Genomic DNA, 27251 nt, shown 5'->3' with positions numbered 1-27251 from the left:
AATAAATTGTGTGATTTCATTTATGCAGTTTCATTCATTCAACTCAAACAACGAATTAATTATTTGACAAAGACAGCGCAAAGGAAAAAAAGCAACTATAGTACCGGTACCAATTACACTTGAAAACAAGGCTGCGGCGTAACAGAGACCATTCACGATAAAAGGAGAGTCCGATTAAAGCAGTTTGCCAAAAAAATGTTTTAATCAACAACATGCTCTTGGGCAGTAGCTGGCAATGTAGCCAGCTATGTTGCGTAACACAGTGCAATAGGCCACTACAGTAATAAACCCTAAATAATTTAACCAGAATTGTAGTCAGCTAACGTGGTAGGATTGTTTCACGGAGTTGTACGGTACTGTACTGTAATGCCCATTGCAACTGAGTTCGCTCATACACATTATCAACAATAATGTCTGTTCATGATAAACATTTTTTTAGCATATTGGTTAAACGGATCAATCGGAAAATCTTATCAAAACGTCTGGCAAATAGGTGACATGATTAACTGATTTTGTGGGTATAAACAAAACAGAAATATTCATTCTCACGATACAAGACAAGCTATTAGGGCTATATAATTTACACCAAGAATGATGTTTAATGAGTATTAGATTGCATATCAAGGAACAAAATTGAGGGCATCAATAAGTCAAGAGTTAAAAAACATGCAATGGATTACTTTTAAAAGATAATACAAAAGCTGGATTATTCGAGGCGATTGACCTTTCTTTTTATGTGTAATCACTACTCAATTACAGGTACAATAAAAATAAACTGACAACATATAATATTGTATTGTTTATTTTTCACCATTAACTGTGCGGAGCGAAAGTTATAGCACAATAAAACCACATGCTCACGAACACTTAACAAGCAGGAAAAAGTGGCAAAGCCCAAGGGATTAAAACATCCAAGATAGGAATAATGCAATTGTGTTACAAGATGGTAGGTTAGCATGGCCACCAAACCAACAAAATAATTCCTAACTTTAACGAATTTAAGAACAAAATAACACAAAACAACTATGTTGTTGAAAGATGTAGAGCACATGTTTCCTAGCATTAAAAACATGCATATTAATAGCCCAAATAAATATACAAAGTGACATAGTTAGATTAAAATGACAATGAATATCTACACAAGAAATACATAACCTTTACTTATTAAATTATGGAAAACAACATCGAGCAAATCCATGTATAATCAACCAGACCCTGTAACCACTAGTCATAGATTTTGATGGTTTGGATATATGTTGTAAAGCTTCAAAAAAAATCGAAATTAAAAAATTTTTTTTTAATATCTCAAGCCAATTGAGTTATTGCGATTTGAAATTTCCACCACTTAAGGGATATTAGGTTAGTGAGCACTGGTCATGCTTTGTGATTTTCTTCAATATCTCTATTTCTGAAGTTAGAATAATGAAACAAATGTCGTTTTTACCATTTTTGGGGTCAGGGAATTCATTTCAACAGTTGAAAAGTCTCTTAAACAACTCCTTCACGTAATAAATTAGGGTTTTTGAGTGAATATGAAACGGTAAGTTCATGACGCAATTAAAAAAACAGCAATGATCTCCAAAACAAAATTTTCGAAGTTTTTTTGTAGTATGGTTCAATTATTTCTCTATATCCAAAAATTGTGAACTTGTTTTTTGAGCTTAAAGAGAAAAGTGAGTTTGAACAACAATACCACATTTTACAACGTCAAGTTTGGATCAACCGACACCATCATTCAACAATAACAAATGGTGGCATATGCAATTGATATTTTTTGAATATAATTTTACTTATCACTATATTAATATTCTTATGTTTTCATAGATATAATAATTATAATTAACATATTATAATTGATATTTTGCTAAGCATTAAGCCTGTTTCATATCACAATGCAACATTTTTTGCAACCAGACACGGTAAGTCTCCCTTTGACGGAATTGGGGTTACTGTTAAACGTTTGGCAAAAACAGAAAGTCTAAAAAGACCTGTATCTGATCAGATTACAACAATTCTAATAAACAACAACAACAACAACAATTCTATTAAACATTAAACAACAACAATTCTATTAAATAGTCAACGACCGAAACCCAACAGACCACTTTAAATACTTAACAACGGCTTTTATAGCATGCAAAAGGTGAGGTTTCAAACTATTTATATGATAAGAACACACAAAATGTGAGTTAAACAATGATAATTACAATTAATCAACTAAAACAGAAGTGAAGCAATTATCGCACAAAAAATAAACAATTATAATTAATATTACAATTACAATTATAATAATTAACGCATTATAAAAAAAGGTAAAATATAACGTATCATACTAAAGAAACCACGTGACATATTTTTATCATACATCAGTGGTTGGCAAACTTTTATTGTCGCAGCCCAAAATACTCTTTCAAGAGCTATTGAAGACCCACTACGTGAAACCACTACTAAAACACGAATATTTTAATTGTTAAACAAAAACATCAATCGCTTGTACAACGCAGTAGCTTGCTACTAATACTTTGGTACTTTCTCAGGTTATCGCACTACCAAAAGCGACACGCAAAAATTGCGTTTTTTAACAGGAGTTTCGGGTCATAAAGAAACAAAACAACGATAACAAAAAGTAAAAAATCAAAAATCGTAATTGCAGTTTCCTCAGTTGAAGGCAGAGCAAATTGATTCACGGAATTTGACATTAAATTGACAAAATACTGATATTACTCACACACACACAAAAACGCAGTTTTCGGCGTGTCGCTTTTGGTAGTCCGATTAATTAATTATCTAAGAAAGTAGAAGAATTTTCTTTATTTCATCAATCAACATTTGTCAATGTGATGAGTGAAATTGTTTGCATTCACTAGTAGCAAGATCTGGAAGAAAGTATTTTGTTGTCGCAACGAGTAAGTTTTTCAAGCTTGTATCTAACAAGCGGTTTCTGCGAGCTGATTTTATTTGTTTAATTGCTGAGAAAGACTGCGCGCACATATACGTAGTGCTGAACATGGATATAAATCGATTCGTTTCTTTTTTCAAATGCGGAAATTGTTCGTGATGAAGCTGATGCCAAAACTGCAAGACAAATGTACTATAATTACCATTGGTATCACTTTTGGGGGCTTTGCTTTGCAGATTTTCGTCACACTGAAGTTGCAATAGTTCCAGTTGAAATTTAAATACTTAAATAAACATAAAATTAAGATGACCGCCTTAAAAGTAGCCCAAATAATAGCAATACTAGACTTCACAATGAAACTGTGATGCAACAATGAGCCAAAATAAAAACTCTTAGCTATACCAATTTTTAAAATACAGTACAAAGAATGTAAAGCTATCACGCAACCCGCAACTACATGATAAAACTAAAATAATAAAAAATAGCTCGCGGCCCACTAAAAATTGTTAAAAGGCCCAGTTAGCCTACCACTAATCAACATAGTATTTCTTTAAATCCAATATCGAATTTACTTATGTACTAGTAGACTCCGCTCATTATGACCTCATTGGGACCAGACCATTTTGGTCATAATATCCAAAAGGTCACAAGTCATAATAGCCAAAACCGCTACTGCACCGTTTAACCACCGTATGTAGATCACAAAGGCGGTTGGGTAGACGAATGCTTGTACGCAAAAAGTTGATTTTAGCTATTTAAGGTTTATTGGAGTTTGATTTAGATTAGGCTACTGTGTTATAAAATTTAAGTTAGTATAACAAGAACTGTGAAAAATAGCTGCAAATGTACAATTTTTTCCGGTGAAATAGTAACAGGTATTAATAAATATACCTTTGAGAGAAAAGATTGTGCTAACCTCATTGTAGAATGGTCGACAAGAAGTACGCTCACAGACAATCAACAAACGAGCAAAAGCGGCAAAGCCCTGAGGGCTTAATACGTGCAATGTGTAAATTACAGTGGTTCCACAACAATGGATGGTTAGCACGGCCACCAAACCAGGGATGCGATTATACTAAAAATAAACAAAATCAACGTAAACAGGAAAAAATTTACACCAAAAACACTAAATTAAGGGAAACGTTAAGGGCATGATTACAAGTTGCTATTGAAAAGTAAATATAACTCCTACTAATTTCTTTCAGTCTGTTGTGATAGTTAACTTTGCCAAATTTAGCCTATAACTTATTCACCAAATACTCGACAGCAATGATAAGTTGGTAACCTACAGCATATTCATAAACGTTTAGAAAGTGGCTTAGGTAATCTAGGCTATAGTTACTTATGCAAGATCACGAAAAGGCAACAGCTTACAGCAGCCTTAAAACTGACGTAGCAACTATAATACTGTGTTTCTATTCCAGAGCTGAAGAGACGAAAATATGTTGTCACTGTCAAAGTATTCTTATAGACAAAGTCACTATACGCGAAGTAATTTCTTTGTTAAACATATGGTTTGTATTTTCAGGACGTTGCAACAGGTTTCATCATGGCATGAAGGAACTGTCACTGCTCCAACCGCAGAGTGCAGACTGTATTTATAAATATCATAGATATCCAACAATAACAAAATTAATCAACAAAAACTTCAAACCAATTAGGACTCAAGAGTAAAAAATTTGACATTATTAATGTCAAGAAGAAAAAATGTGGAGCTTTGGTTCATCTTTCATGCAAGTATCATAATGCTTTACTGTAAATTTACTGCAGTTTTCCATTTATGTCTGTGACATACCACTGATGCTTCAATTTAGGGGATTTTCCCTACAAAGAAGGTTATTTACAGGTTTAAGGGTTTGATATTATTCAACGATTTAATTATGAAAACTTTTATTACCGACATCCACCAGTCCATTGCTTGACTGAATTCTAAAAGTATGCAAAGCTAAGCTAGAATTCAGTGACCTCTAGCAAATCTGGACCTCCGGATCCGGACCCAACGGCCAACAACGTTAATTTCATGAAGTTTCCCAACGTCGCCCTATAAGTGTTGTGTGAAGTAGCCTAAGTTACAGTGTTTCAACCAAGTCATTTTTTGACTCAAATCAAATAGTTGTTTCAGCTGAGTTGTCTCAAGTCAAGTCAAGTTGAGTCAAACCGAGTTAGGTTAGCCTATATCAGCATGTTAATTTGGGTCTAGCCTAGTATACAAATGCACAACCACAGGATGCCTTTGTATACTAGAACCGAGCTAATCAAACTGTGATCTGGTTGTGCACTTGTCTTAAACTCGTTAATTTTACGACGTACAGTATGATTCAAGTCAAGCCAGTAATCAGTATTGTTACATTCATAAAGCAGTGTAACTATTTCAGGAGCCGTCAAACACCAAAAGTGCCATAAAATCCTTGTTTGTTTTATCATACAGTGAATTTACTAAAATACTGATTACTCGAAAAATCCTTCATTTTGCATGTCAATTTACTATGCTTTGGACTACCATTCCATAAAATGCCATCAAAACAACATGATTTAAACTTTTTTAACAGAGGCGCAAGATTGACATCAACATTTTTGGCCTAAAAAAACAATTTTAGCTACTTTCATGCCAATTTTTAGCCTAATTCTGCACGTGACCTGGGACATTGAAGCATGCCAACTGCTAGGGTAATTCCCAGGCTAGTAAACCACACCAACCATGCATGCCATCTGATAAGTCTAAACAAGTTTTCTAAAGCCCTACATAAAAGTCTAACAAAATCATATTGATCTTAGTTTAAAGTGTTTGATGGCCCCTTCACTCAAATTCACTGGCGACTGTGTTTATCTATTTCAGCAATTGACAGAAGTTCTGCTGTTGGTGATGTGGAATGCTAAGCTGCTGTTCATGATGTAATGAACCGCAGACTGTGATTGCTTGAGGAAAAATCTGCTATTGGTTGCTGCTGAAACTGGCTTTGGATATATTCTTTTTTTACAACCAATGCATACATTTCTTGAAAAAAGATCCACATCAGCCGCTTCTTTGTTGCAAAATTAAACTCCTATATTGATTACTTCACAGACAGCAGCCATTGTGTATTTGTGTTACATCGCCAACAACAACCTCTCAGTGACTGACAGAGCTAGGAATGAGCGAGTGTGCTTGTTTTTGCGAGTGATTATGGTAACCGCACTATTTCATCAAAATGCAGAACATTTGCGCTCACACTGTTTTTCTTTCTAACTCACCCTCATTTGTTTGGTACAAATTACGGCATGAATACTCTTTGCAGTTGATAAATCATGAAAGTTTTGACTACCTTAAGACTAATTTTCATGTGATCGTGGTATGAAAAACAAAAACTGTGACCTTAACTGCCTTTTTCACCATAAATAGGATAGATCGTGACTTAGTGTTAGAGGCATAAGTTGGTATACTTCCATTCATTTATAAGCACTGCGAAAATGCATCGTAGTCTACCTTACGAAAGTATAACTTGCAAAGGCATAAACATGATGAACTAATGCATCAAGTGCGTGATTCCAGAAAAACAAAATTGTTCGAATTTTCTAATAAAATTTACTAGGCGTTGTTAAAGTTTCTTTTGCTTATAATTACCTAACCAAGAATTATTTTTCAAAATTATTTTACCGGATTTTTCAGTGAGTAGTGGTCTTTCATATAAGATCAACTTGTATTTTAACTTGCCCCTCACTTCAAAAATATTGATATTTCTAACATATAAACCTCTCCTTTACCCTATTTCTTATCATTTAACTCCTGAACACTGGTTGTTTTCAAGTGTATAAACTACCTATATTTGAAAATTTTATGCTATATTTTGTAGGTCCCATATTTTCAGATTGTAAAGTTAAATTTCACATGGGAGTGCAATTTGTGCTCAAAAATATTTGAATAATGTTTAATTTAGCATTATATTTTAGTCTACACTATACATGGGGAAACTACCGGTAGTAGCTATATTCCTTGTAGCCATAAGCCCACAACGACTTACAAAGCACACGTCTCAAGCATATTTATATCCACTTTAATTTGAGAAAAGTGTGCAAAACATACAGAAGAATAGTGTAATTTGGCTGTTTATGTGTGTGATTTGTGATCATTAATTGCATTATCACTTTGCATTATTACTTTGATGGTACTTATCAGCTGTTGAACTTTAATCTAATAGCATGCTTACAAAGTTTGGCAGTTAACTGTTCACTGACTAATGCCAAAATTTATGTTTGATATATTTGTTGATTAGGGACTAGGATCTCTGAAATGGATGAATTGCAATATTATGTGCCAGTTAAATATGATGATATTTTATCATCGCTGGACATCGTGATACCCATTATTTCCGATATTTTTGGTCCTTCAGATGGGAAAGTTTTAATGACAACTGGAACTGGAACTGTAAATGTAACAAGTGATGGAACATCTGTCCTTAAAAGCCTATCTCTGACACATCCAGTTGCTAGGTAGTATTTGGCTCAATCTTTTAGTTATCTAGACAATGAATCTTTATTTCCATTGCATAATGTATAGCAATATGTAAAGCTCATCAATCTTATTAGCAACACTAAATCTGTTTTGTTTAATTAAACAAAACGTTTTCTCGCATTACAATAACTACTCATGTGTACAATTTTTTTCAGGGTGATTATTGAATTCTGTGCAGTTCACCACTCTAAATATGGAGATGGAGCAAAATCATGCTTCCTCATGATTCATGCAGGTTTCTCTGCCTTATGCCAAAACAAACATTCACTTTGTGTAAATCGTTCTTCTAAAATCTATCTAAGCAGCAAGCAAAAAATAATAATGTCTTTAAATTGGTTCAAGGACATAATTTTAGGTAGTAACCAATTCGAACAATGGTTAGTTGACACATTGGCACTCAGAATCGTTTTAAATGAAAATCTCGATAGCGAAATCCTTCAAGTTATGCATTCTATAGTTTTGACAAGTTTGATTGGAAAATTTTCGAAGCCTGCTGCAGAATCTTTAGCTCACTTAATTTTAGAGATGGTTGAAAAGTTAAATATGACATCTTTAAACTTAATCCAAACCATCAACCATACTATTAAATATTTTGAAGAAATTGTGGTTGAAAATCCTGGTGCATTACTGCAGGAAAATAAAGTTTTGAACGGAATTGTTATGCCATTGCAATTCCCTGATACCTTCAAATGTTATGATCAATATGTCAACGCTGTTTTAGTGCAGTGGAACGATGAACTAAGACCAGACACAGAAACACATTTGAACTTTAAAAACAATTTGGACAAGATTAATTTTTTCTCCTATCCATCCATGGTAATGCAAGATTGGATTAAAAACGTACTGAAGGCCAATGTCAGTATCATCTTCCATCAAGGAAAGGCCAAAGAATCTTTTAAATGCATATGTGAAGAATATGATGTGGGTTTACTAGATTGCTTAACAGTGGAGCAAACTCAATATATCAGCAATGTTCTCAAGATACAGCCTCTGTATGATATTACAGATGTTGTTTCAAAAGCAAACATCACGACCGTCAAAGTTGAGGAAATCCAACTTGTTTCATGCTTCTTTGTGCTAATTACTTCAATGCCAGTTGAATCAGACACTTTAAGTTCAAACTCTGTTGTTAGTGTACTTGTATGCTCACCTTCACCTGGACTGTGTTCTCAGTATAAGACAGCAATGTATAACGCTCTTTTGTGTCTCCAACATTGGATACATGTCAAGGAGGATGTGAAAAAACAATCAAATAAATGCATTCTGGAAGGCAGGGCAATTAGCGGTGGTGGCTTTTTGCCACTTGTTTTGAACACTGTGTTTAGTGACTTAACGCTACTGCAGGCTGTTTTATCTGACTTGAAATGGAGTCAGCAAATGTTGTCTAGTTATGAATCAGCAAAAGAAATTATTTGTGAAATGTTAATTATAATACCAAAGACATTGCACAAAAATGCACCTTGCATTAAAGACAGAAACTCTCGTTTTATACAACATTTAATTAAAACAAAAGCTGATCTTATAAAATCATGTGATATTTTCACGCCTTCTGATTCAAATGTGTTCACGAAAACATCAAGAAATGAGAGAAATTTATTGGAGCCATTAAAGAGCCAGGTTGCAAATTTTTCCAATGCAATAGATGGCATTATTCAAGTGCTGAAAGTTGATGATGTTATCAGGTAGCTTTTTATGTGTTATATTGGCGCCTCTGTTGAAATATTATGCGTGTTTTCTTTAGTCTTGTCATGTATTGTTTATGGATTCTAAAAAAGTCCTTTTTATTTATAATTTTTGTAGTATAAAGTCCCCTCAACATCATGAGAAGTAGACAAAGACAATCGTCACATCATAACTATTTGAGTATAAACATCTGAAACTCAGTAAGTACTTATTTTAATAATGTATGTGGTGTATCCAGTATTATTTGTAAGCAATAAAATAAACAAACATTTGTCACCAATAATTTTTTTCATTGGGCACAGGTTTAAAGTTTTCAGATACTCAGAAAAAAACATCAATGCTAGAAGACAGTCAGCATTTGGCTTTAACTGGAAGAATATTTCTCAAAACCTGAATCTGTTGTGTAATTGTGTACAAATCATGAGCGCATAATAAGTTCTGCTTGATTGATTCTGTTTTCTAGTACCTAAATTCTTTTTATGTAACACACTTTTTCTTTACCCTCATTTATGTTTTTGAAACTAAATTTACTTTCCCCAACTGAATATGCATTATTTCATGATTACAAGTGCAAAGTGGCTCAAAACAATGCAATACATTTCTAATTGTTATGTTAATCACATTGTTGATTGAACGCAGTGATTGATAGCAAAACATAAAACAGTTACCATTTCTTTTCATAGTTAAAAACATTTGTTGTAAAGATTAATTTGACAAAGTGCAAAACAAATGGATGGTAAAAGAAAACCGCACCAAAAAAATTCTATCCATGGGAATTCCTCCGGAATCCTGTTTCTGTGGCCAGAATAGGTCACAATATTGAGGCTCACAAGCACATTAAAGGATAGGCAGTAAGAATCATATAAAAAGTACAATACAATATTGTCATTAGGAAAGGATGCCTCTACATTTTCTTCAATTAAAGTATTATGTGATGAATAATAAACCATACAACAACAAATCTGCCAGGTCTAATTAGTCCATGCCAATAACTTGCAAACTAATAATTTTGAGATTTTTACATAAACTTTTTGAAATGTAAGACCAATATTTTTTTCACAAAAATTTGGCATGCCGTATGTCCACAATAAATAGGACTTTTTATCATAAAAATAATAGTGTTTAATTTTTATGGTGTTATTTACCCTTAATTACCGGTACGTGCTGAAACTAATTTTACAACCAAAGCATGGGTTTTAATTTTATAACACTTCGGGATGTGTGCTGCATTACCTGACATATTGCGAAAACATTATTCACTGTTATTATGCCGGCGTTACGGCTTCTGTCATTCCTTTATCCAAGTGAAATGAATGGTAAACTTTGATGATGTTTACAGCTATTTCTCGATACTAACGGATCTTGCTGATTAATTAGTAGTTGTTGAAAGAATGACTTGCATATGGTCAGATAAACACGTATTAACTTTCAAATTGTTTATACAAACGTAGGTGCGTCTGATACGATCCTTTTTAACACCTGAGTCTTAGCGTTTATAGCAAAAAAAAAAACATAATAAAACCAGTCTTAACTCGTCTTGCCCGAGCATAAATATTATGTGATGTGACGTAGCCGTCACAGTGATTGCTTTAATTACATTACGATGCCTGTAGCCTATTTGGTTGAAAATCTTATTGTTTGCAAACCTTACATAATACTTACCCTCGAGTAAATTGTCTTTAAAACCGGTTTTACATGCCTTAATTTTTGCTATAAACGCTATGTCATCAAGGTTTTTAAAAATGGATCATATCTCTGTCTCGGAAACTCCTAGTTTTTTAAAAGTTAACTCAGGATGTAATAATCGCATTGACAACTTTTACATGTCCAGCTTTTTCTAAGCTCTTGACGGTCGAACTTATAAAACAACCGGAAATTAATATGTGTTTATCTTACCATACGCAAGCCATTCCTAGGACAACTACTAATCAACAATAGTCACTCCTTGAGATAAGATTCGTCAGTATCGAGGAATAGCCGTGAAACAACATGAAACTTTACCATCCATCTCGCTTGGCTAAAGGAATGATATAAACCGCAATGCCGGTATGTAACACTGACAGATGTTATTGTAATATATCAAGCAGCGCAGTACACATCCCAATAAGTAACAGTAAGTAGGCTACTAATACTTGCAACCAAATACCGGCATCATAATGTAATTAAAGCAGTCACTGTGAAGGTTACGCCACTAGTTTACCACAGTGACTATGTGATGATCGGCGCATGATGTGCCAATGACATCCTGTTTTCTGTTTTAAAGTCGGGACATAAATGTTGTGCCCGCCTATATTGCGTGAGTTATTCATTCAATCGTGTATTAAGAAAATAGCAGCAACATGTCTGCACCAGCAGCTTTATGCTGTTGCTGTGCTAATTATTTGTGAAAATGTGTTTGTTCAAAGAGGCTTCAATATAATCAGTTTATACAGTTGTCATTCCTGTGTAACCATTGTTGAATTCAATTTGAAGAAGTTCAGTATCAAGTTAGACAACTCTTTTGTCATCTTCACAAGACAATAATTCGTTAAGGTGAACAATTAAGTCGGAGGTTGAGAAAAGCAAACAACGACCTTATGAGACTCATATATCATCACCCGCAATAAACATTTCAACAAGCAAACATTGTAGTGAAGTGAATCAACCTTACAAGTTAAGGTATCATATACCCACTTTTCATTACAACTCCAATCAATGATCTGGAGCTATTGTTTTTTAAAGTTTCTTGATACGTACCTTTTGTGGCTGTTGCAATGAGGAGCTACGGTAGTTTTCAAAGTTTTTGTATGGAGCTACTGTAGTTTAGCCAAAACAAAAATTTGGTGAATATTTTATTTTTTCAGTAACATCTCATAAATTTCTAAGGAAATTGCTAAAATGTAATTTTTTGGCCAATTTATCAGTTTGCATGTTTTGCAGAAAGTTGATAAAGACACCTAGAAAAATTAAATATCTTCCAACTTAAATAAGGATCAAATACAAAGTAAAGTTCTTCCTCAACTTCTACAAAAACTATCTTCCTGGAAACAACGTCTTTTTAATCGTCAGTGCAGAATTTTACCGCGCGTTAAAAACTTCTGGATTATTTATTGTAAATGATAAAGTAAAAAAATATAGCCTATAAGATGGAACTCATCTACGGTAATTGTGGTAATTTTTGAAAATAGTGATAGTTAGTTCTACGAAGGTGTGAAAACAGGGTTTTAGCCAAGACATTTCTTTAAGACCTTAATCAAGTCGAGTCATTTTGAGTTGTGACATGAGTCAATTTAAGTTGTGACTTGAGTGAAAGTCGAGTCACTATCTTTCGACCTAAAAACTATTTTGAGGTCAGGTTATGCGTTGCGTTAAATTGTTTGATATAAGGTCATAACTGTCTACAAATTAGTCTGGTTGATACTTTTTACAAAGAGTTGTAATTTTTGTATGACTCCGCTGACACCATAGTGTATGACTCCGTAAACTTCAGTCTCTGATAAATTTGGAACTTTTCACATGCTTTGTGAAAACAAAGAATGCCATTTAGTGCTGAGCAAACTACTGACAAAATCAAATGTTTCACAGCGCAATTCAGTGCATTTTCACTTCACCCAAATTACATTTTTATAAAAATTGCAAAATAAACGTAGTTTACTACGAAATCTACATTAGTCTGAAGCAGGTAATTTTTTTTTAAAGTTTACCAATTTGAATTTTATAAAAAAAATGTTAAGCTATTACTTGATTATTTTTAAATCGTATTACTATAAAATTATCGCAAATGCAGTGGACAAAACAAAAAACGGCATTTGTAAGAAATTCACAGTAGAAATTTCCAGAATTAGGACTCTGGGGAGGTGTGAAAAATCATAACTAACTTAAAGTTACATTGTTCAAACACTTTCCTGAACCTGACCAGCAACTTTTGCCAACAAAACAGGGAACTCTCACAGCTTTTCTTTAAAATACACTACTGGGAATGAAGTGTTATTGATGGCCCCGCCTCCAGAGTTTGTATGTTTTATACGTTATTTACCGTTTTATTCGGACGATATGTCAAAGTTTCGTTTATTTAAAACAATGATATTATGCGAAAGGTGTATTTTTTAATTTAGTGTTGGGTTTGCTCCCTTTTGTGGCTATGCTAACATTCCAACTTTATAACATCTTTGTAGTCCTGTTCATTTTAAGCTCTTATCCTCGTACGTTAATTCCTTTTGAGCTTGTTTCTGTTTTATTGTGTTATAACAAGGTTATGACCATATTTTTCAGTTCTCACAGAGCCACAGTCAATGGCGGGAAAAGGACGTTGCGAGTTACAACTTACGAGAGAAAATATTTTAACCTCTTGAAACTTTGACATGGATTGTCGTTTTCCCCGCCAAAAACGTAAAAATGTTTTGCAAGTACGTCATTCTTCACACGCTCCTTCACAAAGTCATACAATGGGCTGGCTTGTGAGGTTTGGCTTTTTATCTGTGGCGTTGCTTATCTTTTTTCAAAATGGTGGCCATGCTTGCCCAGTTAAAGGAAGTAATCCGCGTTGTTACACAACACGCTGCAGCACGGGTGGATGTCAGTTGTTTGCGTGGCATTGTTTGATGATCGAATAACCTATACACTTTATGGCAATCGTTTTGGGATTTAAAACAACTTGTTCCATTACTGCCCGACGTGTACAGTAGTTACTGCTGCTAATACATTAAAGAAATTATTGGAATTTATGGACGAATAAGTCCTGTAAGCCTATGGAAGAGATTTATTGCAAAACTAGCCTGAATCGCTACAAATCAAGATCATGACTTCTGAAGTTATTGTGGATGGTGAAGTCATTCCTTTACCTCCTGCCATTGTTGAAAATGTATGGCTGCTATATGGGATATCTTAAATTTATTTGACCTTATTTCATAATTTAAAGAAGTTTAGCTTAACACTAGAACGGCCGGAAAACAAGTTTACCTCTAACGGCCGATGGTGTCGAAAACGACACCATCCTTAAAAATGTACTTTTTGATTTAATTTAGCGAAAAACTCAAAACTAAATACTTCCGTAATGAATTTAGGATGTATTTTGCTTGTTCAGTAGAAACAAAAACTAACATATCTACCGCAATTCGACCTTTGATGACGTTGCACACATTTGTAAGAAACGAAAAAAAAACAATATTTATCAGTTGAAACATAAACAATCATTATTCTGATGGTAGGTATCTTAACAAAACGCTAACTATTGCAGAAAAAGCTCATATGTTTCCCACACACAATGTGATAAGTCTTTAGAGTTTACAGCAGGACCCATGTTGATCTATTTACGTCGTGCAGTTTTTGCATTGTGTAAGTTTCCAGTCGCCGTTACCACACAATCCGCAAGTTGGCCTGTTGCAGTGACTTAAACTGTAATTATATAATTTTACGACTTTCTTCCGCACATTTCCTTCGCTTTCCAGATGTTCTTCTCTGCGCTGGGTTCACTTCTCTTTGGACCACCTGCTTCCGCTTCACCGCGTAAGCATCCGTCAACCCCTCCGTAAGCTGGAGTATGAAGCTTCGTCGGCCGATTTTGCTACCGAAACATTTTCTGTGCAGAATCCAGGAATTTAGCTCTACTATGTACAGTAGTTTTGTCCTAACAGCCAAAGGTCATCGTCTACTTGATGCATGAGTTGTGTATTTTCTCGCCGTTTGGTCGAAAACGTCCACGCCTACCTTGTTTTGTTTTGGCCTACACTACAGTTTATAGCCTAGCTCTGCTAATAGCGTATGGCATACAATCCATACGTTGCACAAAAACTGTCGTGTGAATTTTACAGTTCGCCTTCGCTGCAAAGCAAAGCGAGTTTGTATTGTGCAAATGTACATGGACAAAGTACGTTTAGGATATCATAAACTCTCCGTAAAAGCTGTATCTAAATTAGATAAACAATCACTTGAAAAGATAAAACTGGGCTAATCTCAAGTATATGTTAGTTGCAAGTGCAATCGTGCGAAGTAAAAAAATGTTGTAGTTTACTGGACCTCTAAAACCATCTTGGTGTCGATTTCGACACCTCGGCCGTTGAAGGTATAACAGGTTGTAAAAAATAAATCGAAAATCAAATTTCGGTAAATATTACTTATACATACTCTTTCAAGAAAGTTAGGAAGCTACTGAAAATTTTATATCGTTGCAACTGCTTTTACTAAAAAAAAATATACATCAAAATTCAAAAAGTGTCGATTTCGACACCTCGGCCGTTCTAGTGTTAACCAATAAATCGCGTTATACAGGCTACGATGACTTACAACCATCAAATAGGCCAGTTCACAGCTCATCTCTATTTCATTGCAGGATTCGCTGAGATCTCGTGTATGCAAATGCGCTAACTCAAGCGTGCAGGTGTACAATGACTAGCCAAGCGTAAACCTCTTCAATTTTTCCTCACTGCATTTCTTAGCTAACATAGCTTATTCGTCATGCTTCCATGTTTTAAAACATTTTTCATAGTGGTGCTTGTGATCTTCTATCTGCTATGCCTTTACATTGTGTCTCACGCAAAGCGTTGTTGTCTGCCACTTGATAATATCCAAAGAGTTGTGACTGACTTATACTTTGCAAGAAACTACCCGTGGTCTATTTATCATACAAACTCACGTGTGCAGGAAGGTTACTTAAAACTTATCTCTGGTGTGCAGCTGCCATGAAATACAGACCAGGATCACAACCCAACTGGAAGATTTAATAAGGAGTCTTGCGTGCATTAGCACAAATTTTGGCATGCACTGAGACCTCAGTTCTTTGTTTATTTCTTATAAATTAGCGTTAAAAAAACCGGCTCTCCTTCATTTATTATAAATCAGAGTGAAGATAAAAAAGTTTGGTCTGTACGTTGTGTGTAACCCTTTCCACTGTGGGATTACAATCAACCTTGTTCGATAACCATATATAGGCTATCTAGGTAGTTGAGATGGGCAAAATCAAAATTATTTGATCGAGTCCCAGTACTAGATGATGACGTCATAATTAAATTACAAACATCATAAAATACTTAAAGCACCCAGGTTACTGTTTTCTGTTGTATAAACTTAAAGCATAAAACAGCCTACTTAGACCTTCACGGTTTTATTGTTTCTTTTAATGAACCATGAATGCGAGAAATTTTAATTGTTGTACAATTTATGCATGTCCTTTGTTCACCGTATTGACATAAGCTATGCACTATTGCCACCTCGACAAATGTAATGTTTGGCCAAAACAGATAAGTTAATTTTTTCTTAATGTACAGAAGTTTGAGTTGAACTTATCATTAAAGAATCGCCAATGGTTTTTTCTGCCACTACTTATTGAAAAAGAATGCTGCATTCCGAGCTATTTCTCGCTGCTTCTTGTTAACTTAACTAAATCTTGCTTCCAGTCTAAATCGAACTTCAATCAAACGGTTTGGTAGCCGAGTGGTTCGAGCACTGGTTTCGCAATAAATGCTCCTCAGGTTCCATGTTCGATAGCCAGGGGCGCCATACTGTTGTAGTGCCTTTTGACAAAGCGTTAACGACTCTTGCTCCTGTTCAGCGGACCTGGTGGACAGTTATAAATTAGGGCAATACTATAAAAATAATAAAAAAAATAAAATGGAAAATAAGTGATGAACAGCAGCACAAAAACTAGCTCGGTAACAGAGGCTCAAGCAATGTGGAATCATCGCTGGGTTTAAGTTGGGCAAAGACTTTCCGCAGTCCTCGGATCAACATTATGATACCATACTACCACCAAACCCTCAATGACTAGAATCAACTTTCTGCGTACTAATTCTCCTAACTACCTAACAACAACAGGAAGAAAAATTGTAAAAAGAGGATCTTGCTGAACAGATGTGTTATTATGTAATAGATAAAACGAACTAACTATTTTATCATATGTCGGTCATGTAATCTGCTGTTACAGATAGGCAGTTAGGTTAGGAGAATGGGTATGCAAAGATTTAGATTAGGAGATGGATTTAGGTTTAAGGTTTAGGTTACAATGTTATAACATTTACGTTAGGTTAACAAAAAACTATGAAAAATAGCTTGGAACACACAATTTTTTCTGGTGAAACTGTGGCAGCCTAAATAGAAAGAACTTCCTATTTTAGTATAAAAGGTTACACCTTTCCTACAGTGACCACGAGTGCACAACGGCTGGTTTGTTGTTCGGTGAAAACTGCCTGCAGTTGGGCTTATGTCTGTATGTTAAGAGCCTTAGTTATAGTTCAGCACACTTATTTATTTTCAAAATGGTGAATTCCAGCCAGATTGGAAAGTTTGCTGTTTTTGTGTGAGAAATCCCCCGCACAACAAGATGAAATAGCCATTATATGGTTAAATATTTTTTCCCCTGTGCACTTAGCAAACTCTCCAATCTGGAGTGCAAATACTGTCATTATTTTCATGAGTTTTTTAATACAAACATGAGTGCCTGAGTGTAAACGGCACTCAATTTTTCATCAAAGTGCATGAGCGCCAGTTTTTTTTCTAATGAGCCCTACCCAGCTCTGCAATTTTCCCATAGAATAAGTTGCTGTCTGACTGTACAAAAGAATTGGTGAGCAATCACCATAGCAGTTTTACATTTAACACTGACATCTTGACATGAAACGTATGTATTTTGTTTTGTAGCCATGCATTCTGAAGGAAGTTTTGTCCGTAGATGTGTGGGACAGCCTCACTGATGAACATAAGAGTGGTTTACATGAAATGCTTCCACAATCGTTGTCAGAAGATGAAAAGAATGATACTGTGAGGTATATAATATGTGGTATTCGATGTCATAGTTTATTTAGGTAAGGTATGATATATATCATATATATATCCAGTTTGTTCCCACATAATGGTGTCATCCCATTTTAACAATTTCTTGATTAGTACCCCTGTGTAGATTCTGTGCTGGAGTTTTGTGTTTTTATTGTTTTTTTCCATTCATTGGTGCCAGCTTAGCAAAATAAGCTGACGTGTGGCATGACCTTACGTAAGTAACTTACCCCATGCACAAAGCAGAGCATGTTAAGTTTTGGTGTATGAAAAATGTATACAATTTTTCAGGGAAAAGAGAATTATGAGTAAGTACAAGTCGTACTCTTTTTTGTTTGGAAAATTAGTATAATGTTGTTACGACCATTCAGTCGAAGCAGAGTATTTATGCATTAATGCTTATTAGAATGTCCATCGTTGACAACTCTCAACATAATTGAAACATTTTCATGCCGACACCCGACTCAACAATCATAAACGACCCTATCTACGAGAACAGATCGAATGAACACATGTCTCGCAGAATAAGCTTGATTATCACTTCCACAAAATAAAATCGTTTCTTTGTTAATCCCCTTAGGTTAAGTTTAAACAAAATATTACATTTTTTTGCTTTGCAACACAAATATTGTGTTAAAAATGACAAGAAATAAGCGATAGATACGAAATGATGGTCAAACTGCTAGCCTCTGGATTTAATTTGGCATCTTTCTCTCAAAGTGCCCTGCGCAGAAAATAAAACACTTGCCAAGGAAAGTGTGATAAACAAGTTATCTTATCATCTGTTGATGACATGTGTTCTTGTTTATCACACTTTATTTTTTATATACTGCATTCTACACTACACTGCATTTACTACTGAAAGTTTTATTCAATTGTTCAAGCACAATATATTTAATTAATGTATTTGTTCAAGGACTCTGTTATCTGGAGGAAACTTGAGTGCATTTCTGACTGATGATAGCAGTGGAAATCCTCTGGATGAAATGATTGAAAAAATGGAGAATGGGTATTTTTCACCTGAGACATACCAAGTCAGAAAAGGCCAAAGACGGTCTCTAAAGGCCAAGCAAAAGTTCAGCATGGCACAATACTACCATGAGCTGTTAAAGGAGATAATAGTTTCACGTCAGGTGCTGAAAGTTTGCTGAGTGGTGTGTATCATTGTTTATATACATTTTATTTTGCATCACCACTGTGATGCATGTAAACTTGTGGTAAAAATCCAATAAGGACTGGTGATGAAATCCATCATGTTATTTTGTGATACAGATGCTGCTTAATATGTAATTTATCTTAATCTTTAATCTACCCTGCAGTGTCACTTGGCTGCCACCGCTTATCCACAACTTTTGCGATTATCCAAGTCCAGTGCAATCTCATTGGAGAGTATGTCTGACTTACAGCATGACATGAAGTTGCAGGAAACATCTGCTCAAATGTATTCAAAGTGAGGGGCGTTTTGGTTTTATAATTAGCAATACAGCATGTACTTTTCATGAATGACAAAAAAATAATGAATTCTTGGTTTTGTTTTTCTCTATGTTGGATAAATACAGTGATTGGTGATTGTCTTATTCCAAGTAAAAAAAATTTTTGCAGTGTAATATCTGAAGTGAAACAGGAGATACTTGCCACAACATCTTATTCTGCAGCTGATCTTGTATCGTCAGATGAGGATGAGGATTCTGTCCCAGTGAGTAAAGTTAGCAAAAATAAACTGACTTCAACGTACACAATGTCATCACATCGTTTCAAGCAAATGCTTTTGCAACATAAAAGGAGACGAGATGCTAATGTGGTAAGAAAGTTATAAGAAGTTGTATCAATTTAAAAAGATCTTAACCTGGTCATGGACTTAATTTGTGTCTGCAAACACATCAGCCTGTATGTTGGAAAGTACTTGATGACATTTAACCTGCATAAGCGAGGGCTTTATCTGTGTTTTATTAATTTAGCTTCAAAAGAAGAGTAGACTGATTAGTGATTTTGTTTTATTATCTTTTGTTTTGTAACTTAGGTTGCTTTCCACAAACAGTTTTCATGCAGAGTGAAACCTCTTCGCAACAAACACACTTTCAAATTGTATGTTTTAGGTTTCACCAGACCTTGATATCAGTGGAATAAGGTTGTCAGATGTAGTCACTAGGACTTTTGGAAGTACAAAGAAGCTTCCCGGTATGTATTTTTAGTTGTAATATTGAAAAAGTTATCATGATATGCCAATGCTACAATAACATCTATACACCCGATTATTACCTTCACCAAAGACATATTTTCTTTTTTTTTTGTCCATTAGCAACATTACTCAAAAGACAGTTATTCAATTTTGGTAATTTTTTGGACGGATACAACACTTATAAAACAAAAAAGAATTGAATTGCTTTGGTGTTGATAAACACACCTTAAGCTGCTCTAGGGATGAAATCTGGCTGGCCTTTTTCAGCTTTAGTAGCATTTATCTAATATCGATTGTGTAATGATTTTTCTTTTATTTGTGTAACTTAATTATAGGTATTTTGGCCAAAAAGCGGAAGCGTGAAGAAACACTGAAGTTGGCCAAACAAAAGAAGTTAAAAAAGAAGCATAATTATGCAGTTAATGGAAGTAAAATTCATTGTAGCCCATCTTCAGTTAACTTGACGAAAGAAGCAAAACAACTGCGAGATTTGAGGTAAACGAATGCAATGCACTTTGTTATTCAAATGTAACCATTCTTGCGAGGATTCAACATGCAGATTTTATTGCAGTGTGAAAACAAAGATCCTTCCTTCTTGTTATTTTGCACTTATCAAAGATGTTTTGCTCTTATCCTCGGATAAATCCCTCTCTGCTGTGAGTAGTGGATTTTAAATCTAAAGTATTACCTATAGTCAATGTAATTATGAGGCGAGAGACTACTAATGAAAAAAGTAAAAAATATTTTATTCCTAAAACTTAAACATCTCTGCGGTAGTCTTTATATGTCATATGTTAAATACAGCTGAGGTCTCTTATTACTGTACTTGCAGATGTGACTATTTGTGTGAGTAAGATAGACCACATCTTAATTAGTTTTTAGCTTGGTGCAAAGTTCTTGAAAGTGTTTTTTGGTACTAATAATTTTAAAGTACTCATTTTAAATATGTTGTTTTAAAACAGATAAAATTACTTTTATCTGATTGGCTTACGTCAGCTGAGGCATCTCATTGTGAGTGGACAATAACACGACCAGACTGGTACAGTTTAGCTGATTCCGCTTTAAAATACATGCAGATAAAACATCAAGGTTGTTCTTCTTGACTTGTGATTTCAATAAGTGTCTGTTCAGCTTTTGTCTTGTATTAAATCAGCCTATGATATGCCATAACCAATGACCTTGCTGCATATAATGATATTATTGTTTTTTATGTATTAAATATTCTATTTTAGATGCCAATGCAATTGAATATGAAGCAATTGTTCAGTTTGTTGACGATAAGTGGATTTGGAAAGGAACTAAATTGGAGATCACCCAAGAAGCTAAATTTCTCCGAACTTTATGCCAGATGTGGTTGCAAGAGGTACGTGTTTTTCTTTCATCTTAACTATGAAGCTGATTGTGACTCGGAATGTACAGCGTCATACATAACAAATCAATGTCGGTGTTTCTGTGGCCCTACCAATTTTTAGACTTTCAAAATCTAAAATTTGTTTCCACATGTGAGTAAAACTTAATGAAAAATGTTGTTATGTTGGCATAGGTTGTTGAAACATCTCAAGATCTTAAACCAACAGAAGAGTTAGATAGCAATTCGTTTCACGCTCAGGAAAGAAGACGTTTCATGTATTCTCACCAAGCATTTGTCTACACCATTAATGGCAAACGCCATGCTGTACCACCTGTTAAAGGTATCATATAAGACTTGAAATTCATACTTAATGATCATCAAGTACTGGTCTTTGTTTTCTGAATGTGCAGAATTCTTTGCATGACAAAACCACGTCCCAAAATCAGACAAATTGCTGTTCAGAAATAAATTTGTTGCATAAATGCACAAGCTCCAAAAGTTGAATCAAAGCAAAACACAACGAAAACTGAGCAAAGTTCTTGAATCATTCTGAATTTTGTTTACATTTCTAAACAAAAAACATTCGGATTGATTCATTAACTTTGTTAAATTTTTATTGAGAACATTGTTATACGACTACAAGATCGTCATCAGATCCATCCTTGACTGCAGAGAGATCCAGAAAAAAACTATTTATATATAAAATTAGATTAAAACAGAACACATTTATTCGGTTTATCAAACTTTATACAAGTTTAAAATTTTGAATCAAAAAAATTCTGTGGTTACTTTTGCATGTATTGGTACACTGTCAGAATTTATTTGACATCTTTCTTCTGTCTCAAAACCATGCTTCCTCAAATAGTGGATCGAATATAAGTTTAGTGCATCAGCAACCTGTGGTGGAAATATAAATTACCACGTGTCCCCAAAATGTATATTTTTTAGGAAGCAGCGGCCCCACAAAGGAAGGCAGAGTTGCTAGAGAGCATTGCTTGTTGAAATCCGAAAGACCTCCAGAAGTGACATTGCTTGCATTAACTCGTGATGCTGTTGCAAGGCTGCCAGATGGAAAAGGAACACGTGCCACTGTGTGCAGTTTCATTAAAGACTCCCAGTATCTTGCTCCTGTGGTTACCGATACCCAGGTATCTGTAAAATGTGTATTTTGTGTCTGAGCATTGACACAACTCGATATATGTTTTATTGATAAATTCCTGCATTCATTTGTCTGAATTTCTTACATACAGTTTCCTGCTAAGCTTTATGGCACAAAAATTTAAAAACCTAGTACTAAAGTTAAAATGCAGTTTTGTAATTTGATGTAGTTAACATTTTAATTTATTAACTTTGTTCGGTAAATACCGGTATAAACTGCAACTGCAACTACAAATGCGAAACATTTCAGATAAATGCTGCTGTCAGCGGTGCTTTGGATCGGCTACATTATGAAGCAGACCCTTGTGTCAGGTTTGACGCTTCACTTCGCCTGTGGGTTTATCTGCATGGTGACCGCACTGTACATGACCTAGGTGATTTGATGTCTGCAGTGTTTTAAATATGCCAGCAGTGCTCCAGTGGTGTAAAATATTAAGCAGCTAATCTGTTTTAAATATAAAGAAAGCGTAGATTTGATTAAATTACATGTTTGAGCTGTTTTCAGAACGTATTCATCTACAACAGTTGGAGACTCCGAGGAAAAAGAAAGCTTCAAAGAAAAGTAAAGGAAAAACAGACGATTCCACTGCAAAGTGCGTTATTGTTGCCACTTTCCCGTTGTTAAATTTTCTGATTGCACTTACATAATCTTTTCATTAACTAAGAGAATTTTAAAAGTTTAACGCTTAGTTTACTGACTTTATATCAACAATTTCCTTACTGAATTTATTTTTATTGTGCAGAAAATCAACAGCATCGACATGTTCTGTTCAAAATACTTGTGGAAATGTAACAAGATCCAAAGGTAACACAGTTGAGATGGTTGTTTAAATAAGTAATATTAACTTCTTGTTAATCTAAAATTCAAAACCGTCATACCCCAAATGCAGTTTTACGTGGGTGTATATGTAGGGATATGCTGTATGGAATTAGGTTTAAAAAGTATGTGTTAGCATTCCCTTTACGTTTAACTCAGATGGTAAAAGAAATTTTTATGATATATTTCTACAGAGAAAACCATGTCTGATATTACCAAGGAACAGTCTCAAGATATTATAAAAGTTGAAAACCTGCCCACAAGTTCACAGGAAGCTTATCCCTTGCCGAACTTAATTCCCTCACTTGTTGTCCAGGAAGGCAACATTAAACCTCTCAATACGAAAGCACCGTCAAAGAAAAGGTCGAAAAAGAAACAAACATTGCTAGAACTAGGAAAAATTAACACGCAAGTGACTACCAGCACACCAGCTAAGTCAGGAACTAGAACAATTCAGTTAACACAAAAACAATTTTTGGAGATGACAAGGAAATTATCAAAAACCTCAGCACCACTGGTGCCAAGTGAATTGGTGATACCCAACAAAAACCAAAGCGTTAATCCTGAAAGTAAATCAATCAGCGTCGTTCATCAACAACAAGGCCAAGGCGGTTTAAAGCTGATACTGAAACCGAGTGGTAGCGACCAGCAAACACCGAGTGCCGAGCTTGTACGCTCGGAACCTTCCACTTTCGCCAATGCACAACGCATGCAGCCCAACACAAAGCAGCAAATCTTAACGATGGAAACGCTTCGGCGATTGTCAAAACAATTGTCTGCTGTTTCTAACCGTTCTATCAAAATAGTTCATCAGCCTTTGGTAGTGGGCGGGAAATCACCTTCAATCAGTCCCAGGCCCCAAGGGTCACGGGTAATCAACATCACCACCCAGCCGGAGGGGAGAATTAGTTCTCCTTCAGCGATGGTCACGAACCTTTCATCAACAACACACAACAGACCTGTACATACAACAGTGACTAAGAACAGTTCTTTGCCAGCTGTTGCTGTACCCGAGACGGTTAGGAACATCTTAGCGTCAAAAAATACACCCAATACAGTTCACATTAGCGCCAATAGCAAAGGGGAAGCTGTTTTTAATCGCCACCCAAACCGCAACGATATCGGCGAAACGTCACCGTCATCAGTCGTTCACGTTATTCGACGTCAGGAAACTGGACCCTTCGTCACCAAGGGCTCTAAAGGCCAAACTCAACTGATGAATAATAACGTTGTAATCCCGCAAAATATTCAGGTGTTAGACTAGTTATTTCTGGGATAATTTAGTTATGTCTTAAAACAGTATTGGAGTGTCACTTTTTTGTTACAAGTACGTAGTTACGATACCCCTATTTGTTTCGTGTTCCACCATTTATCTTCATAAATTGGGATACATTTTCCGGCATTTGACAGAGCATAGCTTTTTTAGTGTTTTGTTGCATTTTCTCCCGGTTTAACCTTTAAATCTGGCGGATTCGGCAACTTAAAACAACACGTTCTGGGTGGTAGAAACAACATTTTACGTAACCACCAGCAGAATTTTCGTGAAAGTGTTAATCGTCGTCGAGTGCATTCCTAAACAAAACATCTTTTCAGGTGATACAAGGAAGCCCGCAAACCCTTCAGATAATGTCTGGAGGAAAACTTCAAACCGTTCAGGTTCTCCACGCTCATCCTCCAGGAAAGTCTGCGTCATCGGACAGGAGTCAGCTCGCCCCATCTCTGCAATCTACCGGTTCTCCCGTTCCGTCGTCAACTCCAACGACCACTAATTGTGTGAACGTTTCGCAATAAACTTTGCGTACAAACAACTTTTGCACTGCCCGTTTGATATTTGCTAATAAATGAAACTATATGTTTCGAAGTCGACATGATTTTCCGTCATCTTCAAAATGAAATGTTTTGCTGTTCTGTATCATGCAACTCCGTAGGTCAAAGTGTTTCGAAAAGTTTTCTATGAAAAAAAATGTAAAGTGGAATTACACAGGAAAACCACGCAATACAAAATATTACCGATTTTTACGAGTAGGTTTTTCGCGAACTTTGTTTTTTTTGCGGTCCATTGACTTGAACCGGTAAATTAGGCGATTAGCAGATTGCAGGGCTCTATTGCTGCCAAACCCGCCGGCATATTCGACATGTAAGTCTGCAGGAACCTGCATGCCAAGTTGTATTGTTCTGTTTGCCTAGCTGGGCGAAGTATAGACAGGAAGGATTAAAGACATGCCAAAAGCATTTTATTTTAAGGAGTGGAGTTTGCCGGCTTGGTTTCATGTGGTGAGCTTGGATCTGCGCGACATACAAGGATTAAGTTGCTGAGCTTGCTCTAGTATGCTCGTAAACATACAAACTCCGAGGTGGCCGTATTATTTCTAAGTCCTTATTTCTTTACTGTTCTTTTGCAAAATCTTAGGTCATTGTGCAATGCACAGCGGGTACTCAGTGTTTGTATGTGATCGGTATAACTTAGTCTGTTTTATGAAGAAAACGAAAATTCTAAAATGGATCAAACGCTAACTTAAATTAAAAATACAAAACTATGAGGCCATGTCACATAAGCTTTTGGTTGTGGACGATTTAATAAGTGCTGCATCGTGTTTGAAAAGATCAAAAATGCGACTTTAGTGTATTATTTGCTTAAAGTAATGGTGGGAAATGCTTGTCAGGTAGGTTAAAAGCTAATCTGCTGGCTCCCCCCAAAAAACAGGGGTTTGAGAACTCCCTCACATTTCTCTCCCGAATCAGAAGCTATAACAACAAAGCTGGTAAAAGCGGGGAAGTCAAGAATATCCGTTGAAAGCCGCAAATTACCGCAGGTTTGAGTGTCGTTTATTTGCCATTCTTTGCAGGCAAAACATAGTCACGCGACATAAAGCATAAAGTTACCCTTCTGATTATCAGCTTAGCGCATGAACAAAGATACGGATCGCAGGTTAAGGGTTTTATTGATGAAAGGCTTTCGTCGTATCGTTCTTGTTGGCGAAATATCAGTTTGTCGGCAAAGTTCTCAAGTTGAGCCGCAAAATCGTGAGGAATTCAAGTTAGCTTTTCCGGCCTTACGGTTTCAATGAATTCAGTCGACGATGCTTAAACCTATAGCATCTAATTCTAACAGAACATTCCAAAGATAAGTAGTTACAAATTTGCCGATATATTTTGAAGATGTAGGTGAAAAAAACACTTGAACTAGTGTACCGGGGGTGATCACATTCACGCCTGGCCTGATTTATAAGCTTTTTACAGTCTGACTATTCCTTTCAATTAAATCGCATTTCTAGAACCGCTTCTACTAAGCTTTCGATAAACTTAAGACTTTCGTTTCACAAACAGCGGTTTGGGAATAATATGTGATATTTGTATTTGAAACGTAAGGGATGCTTAAGGCCTAACTAAGCTATATGATACTTTATGTTTGTAATGCAACTGTGGAAATTAACTTAAAGAAAAAGGGAGCTTTGCTCAAGATTTGGTTGGTCTATGCTAGTGAACAATCAAAGTGGTTGGGGCTTTCATAAAATCTGTGAATGTGTTGCTGCCACTTACCAATCATTACTTTCATTGAAAAAAGCACTTACTAAACTTGATTAGTATTCTTCAAACTCGATTTTATTGAACGAAAGAAACGGCAATAAACAAAATTTTATCATGTTTAACGACAAAAAAACACAAATTGGTTTCTTTAAATTTTAGCCCTATAACTGGTTGTGTACATTTAACTTCAGAATATTCATACTTTTAAAAAATCTTGATCGATTTGGTAGCCCAATATTACACAAAAAAGTAACTTGTCACTTCCTTGCCAACAGCAATTATAATACAGTCTATAATATTCATTTTGTATCATCTTGTGATAATGATAGGCCAACTATAGCTACAGACATGTCGCTAAACGGATGAGATGGCGGGATCATACAGCCTATATTCCAGGGTGGCACA

General features: G+C 35.3%; 3 protein-coding genes across 6 annotated transcripts; 2 read left to right on the top strand and 1 right to left on the bottom strand.

The window, feature by feature from the left end:
• Positions 1 to 705: 705 nt before the first annotated feature.
• LOC143466176 (uncharacterized) lies at positions 706 to 5323 on the bottom strand. The gene is made up of 6 exons (XM_076964814.1): positions 5141 to 5323; positions 4865 to 4963; positions 4665 to 4723; positions 4274 to 4397; positions 3816 to 3974; positions 706 to 3075 (listed from the first exon to the last, which is right to left on the bottom strand). Exons 1-6 carry the CDS (start codon positions 5321 to 5323, stop codon positions 2833 to 2835), a joined length of 867 nt encoding a protein of 288 aa, XP_076820929.1. The 3' UTR covers positions 706 to 2832.
• Positions 4828 to 9896, top strand: LOC143465781 (T-complex protein 1 subunit alpha-like). Of its 2 annotated transcripts, XM_076964248.1 has the most exons (6): positions 4828 to 5566; positions 5736 to 6065; positions 7150 to 7366; positions 7544 to 9070; positions 9189 to 9271; positions 9374 to 9896. In XM_076964248.1, exons 3-5 carry the CDS (start codon positions 7167 to 7169, stop codon positions 9217 to 9219), a joined length of 1758 nt encoding a protein of 585 aa, XP_076820363.1. In that variant the 5' UTR covers positions 4828 to 5566; positions 5736 to 6065; positions 7150 to 7166; the 3' UTR covers positions 9220 to 9271; positions 9374 to 9896. The 2 variants fall into 2 exon arrangements, with proteins under 2 accessions (XP_076820363.1, XP_076820364.1); XM_076964249.1 differs by having other exon boundaries at positions 4828 to 6065.
• Positions 9897 to 13486: 3590 nt separating this feature from the next.
• Positions 13487 to 25175, top strand: LOC143464887 (nuclear factor related to kappa-B-binding protein-like). Of its 3 annotated transcripts, XM_076962924.1 has the most exons (18): positions 13487 to 13911; positions 15379 to 15426; positions 17682 to 17806; positions 18730 to 18946; positions 19133 to 19263; positions 19416 to 19614; positions 19910 to 19991; positions 20328 to 20487; positions 20564 to 20648; positions 20955 to 21081; positions 21225 to 21355; positions 21536 to 21683; positions 22292 to 22491; positions 22752 to 22875; positions 23007 to 23094; positions 23245 to 23306; positions 23513 to 24570; positions 24912 to 25175. In XM_076962924.1, the coding sequence occupies exons 1-18, from the start codon at positions 13849 to 13851 to the stop codon at positions 25107 to 25109; spliced, it is 3246 nt and encodes a 1081-aa protein (XP_076819039.1). In that variant the 5' UTR covers positions 13487 to 13848; the 3' UTR covers positions 25110 to 25175. The 3 variants fall into 3 exon arrangements, with proteins under 3 accessions (XP_076819039.1, XP_076819040.1, XP_076819041.1); XM_076962925.1 differs by lacking the exon at positions 15379 to 15426 and having other exon boundaries at positions 13488 to 13911; XM_076962926.1 differs by having other exon boundaries at positions 13488 to 13911; positions 15379 to 17806.
• Positions 25176 to 27251: the final 2076 nt, after the last annotated feature.

This window comes from Clavelina lepadiformis, chromosome 7, assembly GCF_947623445.1.
Source record: "Clavelina lepadiformis chromosome 7, kaClaLepa1.1, whole genome shotgun sequence".
Classification (NCBI taxonomy): Eukaryota; Metazoa; Chordata; class Ascidiacea; order Aplousobranchia; family Clavelinidae; genus Clavelina; species Clavelina lepadiformis.
This window is presented reverse-complemented; position numbering and strand designations above follow the sequence as displayed.

What these genes read in the sequence shown, in the direction of transcription:
- LOC143465781 (XM_076964248.1), top strand. Translation starts at nt 7,167, where the DNA reads ATGGATGAATTGCAATATTATGTGCCAGTTAAATATGATGATATTTTA. An exon ending in CTGACACATCCAGTTGCTAG is followed by an intron (nt 7,367 to 7,543) that starts GTAGTATTTGGC and finishes AATTTTTTTCAG; the next exon opens with GGTGATTATTGAATTCTGTG. An exon ending in AAAGTTGATGATGTTATCAG is followed by an intron (nt 9,071 to 9,188) that starts GTAGCTTTTTAT and finishes TAATTTTTGTAG; the next exon opens with TATAAAGTCCCCTCAACATC.
- LOC143464887 (XM_076962924.1), top strand. Translation starts at nt 13,849, where the DNA reads ATGACTTCTGAAGTTATTGTGGATGGTGAAGTCATTCCTTTACCTCCT. An exon ending in TCTGCTCAAATGTATTCAAA is followed by an intron (nt 19,264 to 19,415) that starts GTGAGGGGCGTT and finishes AAATTTTTGCAG; the next exon opens with TGTAATATCTGAAGTGAAAC. An exon ending in AAACAACTGCGAGATTTGAG is followed by an intron (nt 20,488 to 20,563) that starts GTAAACGAATGC and finishes ATTTTATTGCAG; the next exon opens with TGTGAAAACAAAGATCCTTC.
- LOC143466176 (XM_076964814.1), bottom strand. Translation starts at nt 5,323, where the DNA reads ATGATAAAACAAACAAGGATTTTATGGCACTTTTGGTGTTTGACGGCT. An exon ending in GACATAAATGGAAAACTGCA is followed by an intron (nt 4,398 to 4,664) that starts GTAAATTTACAG and finishes TGTTTAACAAAG; the next exon opens with AAATTACTTCGCGTATAGTG. An exon ending in GTCGACCATTCTACAATGAG is followed by an intron (nt 3,076 to 3,815) that starts GTTAGCACAATC and finishes TTTGTCTTGCAG; the next exon opens with TTTTGGCATCAGCTTCATCA.